The sequence below is a fragment of the Parasteatoda tepidariorum genome, chromosome 1 (genome assembly GCF_043381705.1).
Source record: "Parasteatoda tepidariorum isolate YZ-2023 chromosome 1, CAS_Ptep_4.0, whole genome shotgun sequence".
NCBI lineage: Eukaryota > Metazoa > Arthropoda > Arachnida > Araneae > Theridiidae > Parasteatoda > Parasteatoda tepidariorum.
The window spans coordinates 1,075,060-1,090,479 of NC_092204.1; the positions used below are offsets into that span (position 1 = coordinate 1,075,060).

At 35.5% G+C, this 15,420-nt stretch overlaps 1 protein-coding gene across 1 annotated transcript in view; it reads left to right on the forward strand.

Moving 5' to 3' along the window:
- LOC107457415 (organic anion transporter 3-like) overlaps nucleotides 1-13,831 on the forward strand; it is a 32,663-nt gene extending 18,832 nt beyond the window's left edge. The window contains exons 6-9 of the mRNA XM_016075574.3: nucleotides 1,817-1,920; nucleotides 3,012-3,135; nucleotides 6,326-6,398; nucleotides 13,160-13,831. Of these exons, the coding sequence (XP_015931060.1) occupies nucleotides 1,817-1,920; nucleotides 3,012-3,135; nucleotides 6,326-6,398; nucleotides 13,160-13,660 (802 nt within the window). The 3' untranslated portion in view covers nucleotides 13,661-13,831. The remainder of the gene's footprint in view (nucleotides 1-1,816; nucleotides 1,921-3,011; nucleotides 3,136-6,325; nucleotides 6,399-13,159) is intronic.
- The last annotated feature ends 1,589 nt before the right edge of the window (nucleotides 13,832-15,420 follow it).

A 15,420-nucleotide genomic window follows, 5' to 3' on the forward strand; every position in this document is an offset into this window, starting at 1 on the left:
GCATCTGGTGCGAGTACAGATTTACTCCGTAGCTTTCACAGAAAAAACTTACGCCCATATGGTATAAGTCTGTTGAGGTAACAGACTTTACTTTACTTTTATTTATATTTTTTAATTTTTGCCGTAAAAACTTATTTGCTAACGAAAAAAATCATCCACCCATTTCTTCGTAAATTTTTAAGGAATTGTTTTTTGTATGATAAAAAACTGTTGAATCGAATTATATATATATATATATATATATATATATAGTCTAATTTAACAAATTGATACACGACCGTAAACAAGTGCAAAAAAGAGTCACGTAAAAACAACAAAGCTGTGTATAGAGTATCACCTGATACACAGAATCTTAAGAGCGCCTCTAATGATTTGGCCAGGAACTGTATATTAACGTAGTAATCTGGAGAATGTTGCTTTGATGAATTAACGAAATATTTATTATGTCCAATTCGTTATTAATTTATTCAATGTTTTACTGTCTGATGCGCTAAGGAAAAACATTAATGTAGGGAATACCGAGCAATGGCATTAAAAAGAAACTGAGCAAAGTGCATTTACAGGCAAAATTCATTAATTCTAAAAAAGATTACCGATTATTGTTCCCAAAATTTCCTACACTCTCCTAATCTATACTAATCAAATAAATATTAAAATACCGGAAAAAATTAAATAAATAAATATCAAATCAGATGTTGCATACATTTTGAGAATTTACCAATTTTTAATAATTGACCGGTGAAAGTCGATCCTTTTCGGTATTTTCACAGTCAACAAATAATTCATTTGAAAACTGAAATATCTTGAAAATATAGAGCCCATTTGTAATTTTTTTACTTCATTGAAATAAAAAATAAACTGCAACATTTTATCTTTAGGTTCATTCAGAATGGAAGGGATAAAAAAACGAACCTACTAATATTTGTGAAATGTGTTGGATTCCTTTTAAAAAAATGTCGTAACGAAGGACTAAAATTAACATATTTCGCTGCTACTTCCAATAAAGGCATTCTTCTTTATAAACTCTCAAAAACAAGGTCTTGATTGTAATGAAATGACCTATTCTAAATATATATTCCTTAAATATTGATAAATTTCTTTACTATATATTCATCACATATCATCTATTCTATTAAAAACGATCCTTAAGTATGTTTTGACCTCAAAATGAGTCGAGAAAATCTGAATTATCTTAAGTCAAAAATTGAATTATCTTAAGTCAAAATTCTTGATGGTTCCATCAAAATATTTTGATGGTTTCAGTGCGATTCATGATGGTCCAACATCATTGGATGGTCTCCTTTGGATGGTCCGTTATGCGCTCATAGTTTTTGATATGCCAACAAATTTCCATCATTCTCTGATGTAAAATGCCACTTTAATTCCACGAAGGTTCACCATCAAGAAAAGTTTGATTCCCACAATCCATGATGATGGTTCCAATGGTAATTATTGCCGGTTCTCAAGAATATACCATCAAAACTATTTGACTTTTTTTTTAAATGTTAGACCATCAAAAATCAGTCCGAATTTTACATTGGGGCTCATGATCCTTCCAACATTCTATGAAACTATGATGGAAATTTCTGATGGTACACCACATCAAGTTGTTATTTTGGACCATCATAAAGCAGTCCGAATTCCTACTTTGGGGAGATGGTTACTTATGTAGGTTACCATCAAAAAGTGTAATTATGGATGGTTACCATCAAGATTATGTTGGACCCTCAGTGGAAAACCATCAAAAATGTTGACTCGCGATATAAACGGGAACATTGAATCAAATTAATATTTTATTCTATTGTCTTTTTTACAGTATTGGCCTGAAGTTGACGCAGGGCACAACTCTGTCTGTTTGTGGTATATGCTGCATCTTTTCAGCTGTCATCAATCATCAAATCATTCAAATGCATCCAAGAGGTAACTTTTATAACGAATCAAGGAAAACATACGTTTGATTTAAAACATGCCGTTTAATAGTACCTTCGGGAGATGAGTGCCATTTTAAGTATCAGCCATTCTCTGAATACATCTTTGAAAAGATTCATGATTTTCTTCTGCCAAAAATAAAATGATTCATATCTAATTTTTCTTGAGAAATTTTTTTTTCTGTAAAAAATAAAATATTAATGATTAGGATCCATCTTGTTTTTAAGAATTAAACAGCTTCAAATCTTCAAACTTCTACCAGCATAACTTTTTAATTTAAAAAAATAAACGACTCACCTAAACTTGTTAATTCTATATTTTATAATTTTATAGCCGTCGTTGAGCAGCCATTTTTTTGGGGTTTATGACTGCTAATGTTCAACTCCGTTACATTGTTATTTTGAACCCAATCTCGAAGACAAGGGAACTCCTAGATCAAGTATTAAAAGAAATTTGCGCTCATGGAGGATTTTTGATGGAACTAACCCGCATTTGCGTTACATGGTGAGGAAGACCACGAGAACCTCCACGGTCAGCCTGGCGGCAAGGGGACTCTAACTCATGATCCGTCTACCACTGAGGATACGTCACGTCAGCCCTGTGGTGGGTGCAAACCGGAATTCGTATCGACCCGCCATCGGTGGGATTCGAACCCAGTTCACCTCACTGGAAGGCTCTATCCCCTGTGCCGTTAACTCTTATTGAATCAATGTTGTCAAGAAATTTCAATTTATTTCAAATCGATCTGATATCATACGCGATTTAAAAATGAAACCCACTTATAAATCAAAAAATCTATTTAAATCATGGCCATACTTGCCTCACCACCAGACAAACACATATGGTTTGTTTATACTTCTAATGCGGATTAATAACAGAGCAGAAGTTAATATTAAAATGGGTAGAGAAAACAAATCAGTCTAATTTATTCCATGTGAACACCCTCTCTGAAATTAAAATATGCGGAACAAAAATTTACTTTTGAAAAAAGGTGTTATGATATGTCACAGAGGATTCGATTTGATTGAAATCTGTATACAGTCAATAGCAGTTAAAAATATTTTGACTACTCTTTGTTGCAGCGGTGGCAGATAGAGGATTGCACCATTTCGCCCCATTGTTTGGAATGCTTGGCAAATCTATAGCCAATGCATGTGGAATACTGCTATGGCTTCATGTTGTTAAGACCTTCCCTACCGGTGTCAGGTAATAAATTCTAATTTAATTTCAACATAGTTAAATAAAACTTTTAAATGTTTTTTTTTTAACATCAGTGGAAATATTGAGTGTCGGATATCATATCATACTGATCATAACAATATTATATATATATAATTTGTAATTTTCCTTTGTTTTATCTTCATTTTGATCTTATTTTATGAGTTCTATTTACTTGCAGCTTATGCGCAATAAATGAAACTTATTGTTTTTCTTAATTTTCTTCGCGCTTATTTAATATGTTATATATATACAGGGTGTCTCAGTTAAGCGCTTCAGAACTTCTAAGAGGGGTAGGGGGCATCCTGACGACTCGAAATCATATAGCAATGTGGGGTCGGAAATGCTTTCCTGAAGCGGTGACGTACACAAAAGCAATTTAAAGAAAAGAGACCGTAAGTGAAAAATCACTATAATAATACATTGAAAAAATTATATGGTACATGGGCCAAAGTAAGTGTTCGAAGTTTCTGCCACCGGCTACAATGTACACCTCACATCTCCGGCGCCTGGACATTCGAACATTCTGCAATACTCCAGGCATATCTCGCAGGCAGCTACTGCGATTCTTGCAAGCAGCATTATCAACAGGGGTGTCATAAACCAGTGTTTTCATATGACTCCAGAAATCAAGACATGATAGGTCGGGTGACCGATATATTTTTTATATCGGTCGGTATATTCGGGCCACATAATTTTTTCGATGTATTATTATAGCGATTTTTCACTTACGGTCTCTTTTCTTTATGGTGCTTCTGTGTTCGTCACCGCTTCAGAAAAGCAATTACGACCCCACATTGCTATATAATTCCGAGTCGTCAGGATGCCCCCTACCCCTCTTAGAAGTTCTGAAACGCTTAACTGAGACANTATAATAATATTGTCGGAGGATATAATATGAAGTGTCATTTAAGCAACAAACAGATTTTAGAAATGGGTGGGTTCTCCAACTTGTTTTCGAAGACGATTGTTCCCCCCCCACCGTCTCCAACGCTTCCCTTTAAACAATTTACTGTTACATTGAATACCCAAGTTAATTTTTTAATGGTTTTCCATTGATGGACCAACTTAATCTTGATGGTAACCATAAACATCATGAACCATTATATTTTTTGATGGTAACCAACATAAGTGACCCCAAAGTAGGAATTCGGGCTGATTTATGATGGTCCAACATAAGAATAACAACTTGGTTTTGATGGTTTGCTCATGTTAAATCATCAGAAATTCTTAGAAATCCAATGTTGGAACGATCATGAACAACCATCACCCCAATGTAGGAATTCGAACTGATTTATAATGGGCCAATGTAAAAAAAACAAATTGTTTTGATGGTATATTCCTGAGAACCAACAAGAATTAAACCATCATGGAAATGTATAGTTGGAACCATCATGGATTATTGGTCCATGAGAATCAAACTGCTCTTGATGGTTAACCATCATAGTATTGAAGAAGCATTTTTCATGATGGAATGATGGAAGTTTTCTGGCATATAAAAAACCATGAATGAAAAATGTTAGATGATGGGAACCATCGTGTATCACACTGAAACCAACTTAAACCATCAAAAATTTTGTCCTGGCTAGGGTCTTAACTAAGAAAGTTTCATATCAAAATTTAATTTAAGTCACAAGGCTTATACACCGAAGAGCCATTACATTATGAACACCCTCCATCTATAACAATGGGTTCGCCCAGGTTTTCATGGTTTCTCGCCCAGAAACAATGTTTTCATGGGGCACATTAAGACCCATAATCCTCATAGAACAATCCCTGACGTCTGTAAGCTACCTGAACATAGTTGCAGACCAGGTTCACCCATTCATGGGAGCAGTTTTTCCTGCGGGGGATGGTGTTTACCAACAGGATAATGCACCATGTCATAAGAGTCGAATCGTCATGGATTGGTTCGAAGAACATTCCAGTGACTTTCAAGTCATGTCTTGGCCCCCAAATTTACCTGACCTTAATCCAATAGAGCATTTGTGGTCTTACTTGGAAAACAAAATTCGTGCTGCCACGCTACCCCCTCGCAATGTGAGGGAATTGCAGGACTAGTTGGTGAGCTCTTGGTACCAGATACCTCACCTTGTAGAATCAATGCCACGGTGGGTGCTAGCAGTTTTGAGGGCTAAAGGTGGTCCTACATGTTGTTAGCAGGGTGATTATAATGTAATAGCTCTTCGGTGTATATTTTATAGAAATGTCTTGTTGAAAAAATATAATGAATGTAGGGAACTTAAATACTAAAGCATAATTTTTGAAGCTTTAAATCCGTTTTGATACGGAAACTCCATAGCATAATAAAGCCCTTGTGGTGATGTTAAGTGCTTAAAAAAAATTGTCATTTCACTAAGAAAAATCTTAAGTAAAAAGTTCGCAACTTCTTTAATTTTAATGAAGCAATAATATGAATTCTATTTGGTTTCTAGTGTCAACTATTACTTAAGTCTAAAAAAATACAATTCTATGATTAAAAATCCAAATAGGTGTAATCGACAATGTCAACCTTCATCTATGAAAACATACCACACCATAGAATCGAGTTAACATACTTAGTGAATTCGAATTGTATTTTTGTAGTGGTATAGACACAATACAGTACTCCTCCACCAGAATTCAATCTGTGATAGAATTCGGTAAACGGATACCACTAGTTGATCCATTGTTGTGTTGTGAGAAGCCGGAAGAGCTGTATTAAGATCACCGTACTTTTTGAGTGCTGGACGTGAGAGCTGTATTAAGTATGAAGCACGGTCGTGGTCACTCCTGTGTTGCCTTTTTGCAGTCGAGTGTATACGTTGTACTTTGTGTGTGATCGAAACTGAGAAGCAACAGCGTGAGGATGTCACAAGTAGGAAGTCAACTATTCATCTAAGTAAGCGTGTTCAAATCATAATGGGTGTTTCTGTCAAGGCAGGGTTGTTCACAGCACGTCCAAAGGAGACATGTGGGGACAGTGTCAACCGTCATCTATGAAAAGGTACCCCACCATGCCTTATATGCTTAGAATTATATTTTTGTCGTGGTAGACACACTTCAGTTGCTAATATTATAGTTCCTAATATCTAACTTTGTCAGAGATTATAAAAAAAAAAAAAACCCGGACTATGAAGCTTGAATTTTGTATAATTTTTTATTTTTTTTTCAAATACCACATTTGTCTTTTTATTAGGGGATTAGGCTTAGGATCTTGTATGTTATGCAGCAAAATAGCATCTCTTTTTGTTCCTCATCTCTCAGAAATGGTAAGTTCAAACAAATTGTTTAACTTATTAATTGACGTTACTTTTGAGAGAGTGGCACGATGAACGACATCGTTTTGTTGCTTGATTCTTTTAGTTAAAAATATCTACTTTATGAAGAAGAGATGTTTAAATGCTGTGATTGTACCATTCGTTAGTATGTATATCTAAGCTAATCTCTTCTGCAACCATTTTTAAAACCTGTAGCGGCATATTCGGCAACTTATAATGTCCTGTCGGGGATGCCCATATTTATTTAGCGTACTATCAGAAAACAATTGCTGACTTATTACACATAAAAAAAAAAGTGCGCTATCTAAAAAAGTACGCTAAGTCCAAAAAGCTTCGAAATATTTCTTAGTCAAAAAAACCTCAAAATATTACAAAGTTCAAAAACCTTCTGAATTTTTCTATGTACATTCAGTCTAAAAATATTTCAAAGACCAAAAAGCTTCAAAATATTTCTAAGTAAAAAAAACATCAAAATATTTCAAAGTTCAATAATCTTCTGAATTTTTCAAAGTTCAAGCACTTCAACATTTCCTAAGTACAAGCACCTTCAATATATTTCTAAGTGCGAAAACCTTCTGAATTTTTCTACGTACATTCAGTCTGAAAAAATTTCAAAGCCCAAAAAACATCAGCATATTTCAAAGTACAAACACCTTCTGATTTTTTTCAAAGTTCGATCACCTCCGATTTCTCAGAGTACTAGGAACTTCAAATTATTTCTGATTGCAAACACTTTCTGAATTTTTCAAAGTTCAATCGCCTCCAATTTTTGCATGTACTAGCAACTTCAAAACATTTCTAAGTGCGAAAACCTTCTGAATTTTTCTACGTATATTCAGTCTGAAAAAATTTCAAAGCCCAAAAAACATCAGCATATTTCAAAGTACAAACACCTTCTGATTTTTTTCAAAGTTCGATCACCTCCGATTTCTCAGAGTACTAGCAACTTCAAATTATTTCTGATTGCAAACACTTTCTGAATTCTTCAAAGTTCAATCGCCTCCAATTTTTGCATGTACTAGCAACTTCAAAACATATCTATGTGCAAATGCCTTCTGAATTTTTCTAAGTACATTCAGTCTGAAAATATTTCTAATTTAAACTTGAAATATTTTTAAAGTTGAAATAGCTTCAAAAACTTACGAGGTACCAACACCACACATTTAATGAACACGTTTCGCGTAGACACACCGGCTCTTTTATAACCACCAGATTCGAACTCGCCACCTGGAGATCTCCAACCAAGTCTCACGTCTTAACCGACTGCGCTACCGAAGCGGCAGAAGTTTTGAGAGTGTAGTGCATCACTCCTGTTTTTAAATATATTTAAGAAAAATTGCACTCTATTTCAAACTGACCTCAATTAACATTTGACTAAAGGTTAAAGAGGAACATTGTTGAAGCTTAAATATCCATATAGTTTAAAATCGTTAGAAATGATCCAAAAACAAGGAAGTTGGGTTCCAGACGAATTGAAATCAAGAGAACGTCGATTTCGCATGAAAACTGATTTTGCTATTTTTTTAATGCATTTTTTTTATAACCGTCGTTGAACAGTCGACCCAATTTTATGGACTACTCAACTTTAACTCCGTAGCCTTGTCATTTTGAACCTAATCCAGAAGACAAGGAAACTCCTGGATGGAGCACTGGAACAAATATGCCTTCGTGGAGGACTTTTTGGTGGAACTAACCCACATTTGCATTACATGGAGAGGAAGAGCACGAGAACTTCCCACGGTTAACCTGACGGTACAGGGACCCATGATCCGTCACCCACGGAGGATATTTTTCGTCAGCACAGTGGTAGGTGCACGCCGGATGCGGAATTCGTATCGACTGGGATTCGAACCAGGTTCGCCGCATTGAAAGGCAAATGCTCTATCCGCTGAGCCATCGCGGCTCTGGTTTTGCTATTTAGAAACACTTCAATGGAAAGTCTTACAACACCCGCTGTATTCGCCAGATCTTGCCCCTTCAGATTATCACCTATTCCGGTCGATGGCACGTGGTCTGTCTGAGCAGAATTTGACATCATTTGAGGAAACCAAGGAATGATTTGTGGATATACCTTGAAAGACGACGTGGCTACTAGAAAGATGGGAAAAAGTTGTGTTTAGTTATACTTTGAATCAACGATAATGTACTCATTTTTCACAATAAATTGCTAATTTTTGATAGAAAACGGATTATTTGCACTCGCAATATATTTATATTGAAGATTAATAGCTCGAATTAAAAATAATTCCAATAGCAAATTTTCTTTTTTTAAAAAAAATATATGTAAAATGTAACGCGTATTAAAAAACTAAACTTATAAATATTCACCCGTAAATGTTGGAGTTATGACTGTTGGAAATAAATTGGTTCTTTTCACAAGAATCCCTGGGTTCTAAATATAGTCACTGGGTCCTCAATGAGTCCAAGTAATAATGATCATTGTCTACGGTAAGAACTCCCCTCGCCACGAAGTCTGTTACTATGGAAACAAGAGTAGCGTGCTTCAGGTAGAGTAGATTCTCTTTAACGCGATACTAGACTAACACGATAGGCGAAGAAAAAGATTCCTTTTGTTTCACCGACTCGAACCAAAACCTGTTCAAACCATTGACCCCTACTTGAAATAGTTATACTTCGTTACCATAGTCACTGCCACGTCTCCAGACGAAAGGCTAAGGGAGTCATTACTTTCGACAAACTATACTCAGTTTCCAAAGAAGCAGAGAAAAAAAGCAATATTGGTTTTCTATACAGTATATCTTCGAATTAAACTGAAAATAGGGAAAAAAAATTCTTATGATTTATAACTAAAACCTTTTTCACCTATATACAATTCGATTATAATTCATCCAACATACATTATAATTTTTTCAGCTTCTGTAATGTCTTGTAGCTAAATATCATTTAAAATTCGAAAATTTTCGTATGTATAAAACTGTATATATATATATTGACCAACACTAACATTGACCCATATCATAACTGGACCACGAATTATGTTTGTTGAGAAATCCCGGATCTGAAGCTTGTAATACTTCCTTGTGTAATCACCATATATGGCAGTACTTTTACTTTCGTTACTTGTACCGCCGGTACAAGTAAAAAGTACGTACTTTTACTTGTACTTCGTTACTTTTTAAATTTAGTACTTTTACTTGTACTTTCGTTACTTTTTTAGGGAAAAAGTANTTACACCCACTATCTCTTGCGTCGGTACGCAAACACACACTGCCTTAATCGGTTCTTGAACCAATTATCAATTGATCAATTTTTATAGGTCAATCTCTATTGAGTTTTGATTCGAACAAACTATCTTTACATCGGTACTCGATCTGTGCTTGTACCCACTATCTTTTAATCACTTTTTATAATCCGCGCCCTTTTGTTACAAACTAGAACCCACTATCCTTTAATCATTGCTTGAACCCACTAACATTTGATCAATTTTTGTAATCCACTATCTTTTTTTAAAACTAGAACCCCACTATCCTTATATCGGTACTCGAATCCACTCTCCTTTAATCAGTGCTTCTACCTACCATAATTTAATCAATTTTCATTATACCCTCTATTTTGTTTAAAACTTGAACCCACTGTCTTTAAATTGGTTTTTGAACCCACTATCCTTTAAACGGTGCATAAACACACTATCATTTGATCACCGAAGTCAAGCATCACTGGCTGTGGACAGTGTGCGGGTGGGTGACCACTTGGATCAGTCTGTGTAGGGACCGAGGGTGTGCGGTATTGGTCCTCGTTAAATTGTTCTACCGTAAAGTGCTCGACTTCGCGTGCAGGTCGTCGGGCTACCGAAGTGGAGGTGCCATCCCCTCTGCAGAGGATCAAAATTGTGATGGCATGTCTTCGGATCATCCACAGGGATGTTTCCCAGACCGTCGCCAATAGCCCATTGTGCAGCTCTAGTGCGACGTAAATTAACAACAACAACAATAATACACTTTCTTTTTTTTTTGAAATTTAAACCCAGAATCTTTACACGAGGACTCGAACCCACAATAATTTAATCAATTTTTATTATTCCTTCTCTTTTGCTTAAAACTTGAACACAGTATCTTTACAACTGTATTCGAACCCACTCACCCACTTATTTGAACCCCTTATGATTTGATCAATTTTTATAATCCGATCTCTATTGTTTTAAACTTGAACCCACCACTTTGACATCAGTACTTGAACCCTTTCTCCTTTCATTGTAGCTTGGACTCACTATCATTTGGTCAATTTTCAGACTCCACTCTCTTTTGTGTAGAACTTGTACCTCTATCCTAACATCGATACTCGAGCCCACTATCCTTTAATCGGTCCTTGAACCCACTATCATTCAATCAATAAATTTAATCCTCTCTCTTTTGCTTAAAACCTTTACCCACTCTCTTTAAATCGGTACTCGAACCCACTCGCCTTAATTCGGTGCTTTAATCCACTATCATTTGATCAATTTTTATAATCCACTCTTTTTTGCTTAAAACTTGAACCCACTATCTTAAATTTTGTAATCGAACCCACTATCCTTTAATTGGTCCATGAACACATTACCACTATATTAATTTTTATGATACACTTTCTTCTTTTAAACTTAAACCCAGAACTTCACATCAGTACTCGAACCCACTATAATTTAATCGGTATTTGAACTCACAATTGTTTAATTAATTTTTATTATCCACTCTATTTTGTTTAAAACTTGAACCAACGATTTTTAAATCGGTTTTTAAGCACACGATCTTTTATTCGGTGCCTGAACCCACTATCATTTGATCGATTTTTACAATCCATTTTCTTTTGCTTAAAACTTGAACCCAGTATCTTTACATCAGTACGCGAACCCACTATCTTTACATTGGTATGCGGACAAACTATCTTTAAGTATGCAATCGAAGCCACTGTAATTTAATCTGTGCGTGAACCTACAATCATTTTATCAATTTTTGTAATCGACTCTCTTTTGTTTAAACTTGAACCCACTATGCTAACTTCGGTACTCGAACCCACTATCCTTTAATCGGTCCTTGAACCCACTATAATTTGACGATTTTTTATAATCCACTCTCTTTTGCTTAAAACTTGAACCCAGTATCTTTACATCGGTAGTCACTCTCCTTTAATCGATGCTCTAACCCACAAGGTGTTACCATAAAACTGAATAATTTAAAATCAACGGTAATTGGAAAAAAAATTTCAAATTTTGTACTGAAAATCAAACTTAATGGAGAAATCGTAATAATTCGCTAAGAAGAAAAGTAAAAAATTCCAATATTGTTATTGATTTCAAAGATAAAAGGAAAGAAAGAAAAAGAATAATTAGTACAGTGTTTAAAAAGTTTTCCTTTTTGAGAATATACATTATGCTATACATTTGTTAAAATTAAACATGTAATTAACAATAAAAATATATATAAATGCATATTTAAATCTGTTAACACTCTGAAAGAAACGAAACGCATTCTTGAAAATAGTTATTTTATTTTATATCCGTCGTTGAACAGCCTAACCAGTTTTGTAAGACCGATGTATGTCGGCTAAAAAAAGTTTGTTCATCTTCTGAGAAGGATTTTAATTCAAAATGTTAGTAAAGTAAATCCCCCTAAAAATGAAATAATGTTTTTGAACAATGTCAAACAAATTGAGTTGATTGAAGGCATTCATTACAGGAATCACATTTTCCGTTTATTCGTGGGAAATCGAACGGTATTCAATTCCCAGAACATAACTTTATAGTTTGTCTAAAGTAAGAACTCCCCTAGACATTCGTCTGGAGCCGTGGCGGTGAGTATGATAACGATGCATTATTATTTCAATTAGGGGTGTGAGGTCACTGTGTAGGCTCGGCTCGGCGAGCGTTCTTCGGTCTTAGCCCTAGAGTGGTAGGTAGGTACTTTATTTGCGTCGCACTAGATCTGCCCAATGGGCTATTGGCGACGGTCTGGGAAACATCCCTGAGGATGATCCGAAGACATGCCATCATAATTTAGATCCTCTGCAGAGGAGAGGGGATGGCTCCTCTGCTTTAGTAGCCCGACGACCTGCGGGTGAAGTCGGGCACTTTACGGCAGAACAGTTTAACGAGGACCGATGCCGTGCACCCTTGGACCCTACGCAGGGTTATCAAAAGGTGACCCACCTGCTTACTGACAGCAGCCAGTGATGCTTGACTTCGGTGTTCTACTTGGGTACCGTGTCTTTACGATTAGTCCAAGGCGGGACTAGTCCTAGACCTAGAGTGAAGAGAAGCTACTGTCCCTGAAATGTGCTCTTCTTGTTTCCACAGCAAAAGATCGCCTCAGACTTAGTTGCAGGGGGAGTTCTTACCGTAGAGAAACTATACATACTTTTTAAATGTAAATAGGAAATGCAACTACCCTGGCAGCAAAATAACTTGGGCCAATATTCATGAATCTTGGCTCAATAAGGGTTCAAAGGGCCTTTATTTTCCGATATAGAATCGCCCGATATTTTACAACCAATATTAGTCCCATATGGAATTGTCAGATTCACACACCCGATGTTTTATATCCATTATTTAGCCAATGTAGGTTCTAAATTTGCCAGCCATTCTAGGACCAATATTGGTCACGCGGTGCGCTTGTTCTTATAGGACTTAAATTGAGCCAATTTTGAACCCAACCTTGGGCCAAGGTAAAATTGTTGCTAGGATAACCTTATTTTAATGAATATATTTAAATATCATGAAATGTTGCATTATATGATTGAACAACATTTTTGTCTTTCAGAAAACGCACTCCCAGTTCATTGTTTTGGCCTTCAGCGGTGCCCTGTGCATAGCAGGGGGTCTTCTCACCTACACACTGCTTCCCGATTGCACGAATCGTCCTCTAGCCACCATCGCCGAAGAAGTCGAGATCGGCAGGACGAAGATCATCAACGACAGCGATTTACAGGATGAGGAGGAGGCAGGATGCGTGTTGGCCATCCAAGACGAAACCATCTGCAGGCGGATTTCCAATTTATTCTACAAAAAGCCCCCCTTCTTGCCGAAGACCCTCGATGATGAGGGCAGGGGAGACATTTTCGAACCCGTCACCGGTTTCATTTTTAAATGGGACGCAGACTGTCCAGTCAAGATCAATGACTTAGAAAAGAAACATTCCGCTTTCTGGAACAATAATGAAACATTCGAAAAGAAAATGAACAACACGTTAAATATGTTGTATAATATAAGTGAGGATAATGTTGAATTCCAGAATAATACGCCCAGTGATTCATCTCTTTAGTCTGATCATGAATTGGAGAAGAAGGAAAAAAAAACAGTTTTTTTTTTCATTTCTATTTAATCTACCAACAGTGTAAATTGGAATCATTTTACAGAATCCTTTCTCCAAGAGTTGAAACTCTTATGTTGACATGATTCTTTTTTTTAATAAAATTTATCTTTTTCTTAGTAACCACAAACTATTTTGAGTTGATCAGGGTGCGTAGCCAAATCTTTGAATCCAAAATAAGCACTTTTTAAAAAATTTTCAAGCACTCAAAATATTCATATCGAATCAATTGAAAAACAAAAACTTTTTATGAACAGTTTTAGCCTTAAAAAAACCCCAAAAGGAAACGGACGTAAATCGAAACAATCAGTACTTTCCCACATCACAGAGTGAATTCAACTTAACTCTGAACAAAAGTACCCTTACCCCCAATATCAAAAAAGTGTTAAAAGTAAAATAAAATAAACAAGAATAAAATTAAAATAAATTAAAAAGAAAAACATTTAAAAAGGATCTGACTATCCGAATTGGAGCACTCAGGTTTCAGTTTCGAGTGTGCGCGCATGCGCAAGTCATAACGTGGGTACGACATGAAGTCCGTGTGAATGATTACGTAGCAAACACCCCATTTTTCGTGAAATGCAGGGGATCCGCCAGATATCACTGAAGGAAAAAAAAAGTATTCGTGAAAAAAAGCACTTTTTAAAAACGCCAGCTTAAAAAAGCACCTTTAAAAGCTTTTAAAAATGAAATCCCTCAAAAAGCACCTTTAAGTACTTTTTACAAACGCTACGCACCCTGTTGATTTTCAAAATTCCATTCAGTGATTGTTTTGATATAAAGCTAAAAATACTGCACGATTATTTAAGCGAATTTAAGAAGACGCCATAACACGAAAGAAAACTTTCATCGCAAATTCTCTTAATCCTTCATTTAATTATTAAACGAAAGAAAAATTTCAATGGCTGAAAAAAGAATACTTCAAAATAATAGAATGCAAACAAATCATCAGAAGAGAACTTCTTAGTTGTGTCATCCTAAGTTGACATCTCATCATTTGCATATTTTAAAATGTTCTTTTCAGTATTTGAAACTTCCATGGCTTACTCTAGGTTTGTCTGAACTCACTTTAAATAAAGGAGAATTTGGGAGACTTAATTTTCTTTCACGGTATGGCGTCCTCTTAAGAAAGGGAATAATGAGTCAAAATGCATACACAAAATAAAATTGCTGTTTAAATACTTTTGACATTAGCGCTGTTGTATTGCATATATTAATTTCTAAGTTCATATTGAATAGAGGCCAGTTTTGTTTAGCTTCAAAAACTTAATTAAAGTTTATATTATCTTATTCTCCAAAACTCAAATTTTTTTTCAAAATCTTGCTGTTGTTACTTTACGTCGCACTAGAGCTGCACAATGGGCTATTGGCGACTCTACTCTACTTTTATCATAACTTAACAAAAACATGAAAAAAAAAATCTTATATTAAAAATCAAAACAGAAATCACAAAAAAATAGTTTGTCCAAAGTAAGAACTCCCCTAGTCGTTCGTCTGAACCCCTGACGGAGACTATGGTAACGAGGCATAACTATTTTAAGTAGGTTTTGGCTCATGTCGGCGAGAAAGGGAATCTATCTTCACTCTACTGTGAAGAGATCGACCCTCCCTGAAATGCGCTATTCATGTTTCCATAGCAGCAGACTGCCTCAGACATAGTGGCGGGTGTTCTTACCATAGACAAACTATATTTACTCAAATGCTCATTTTAA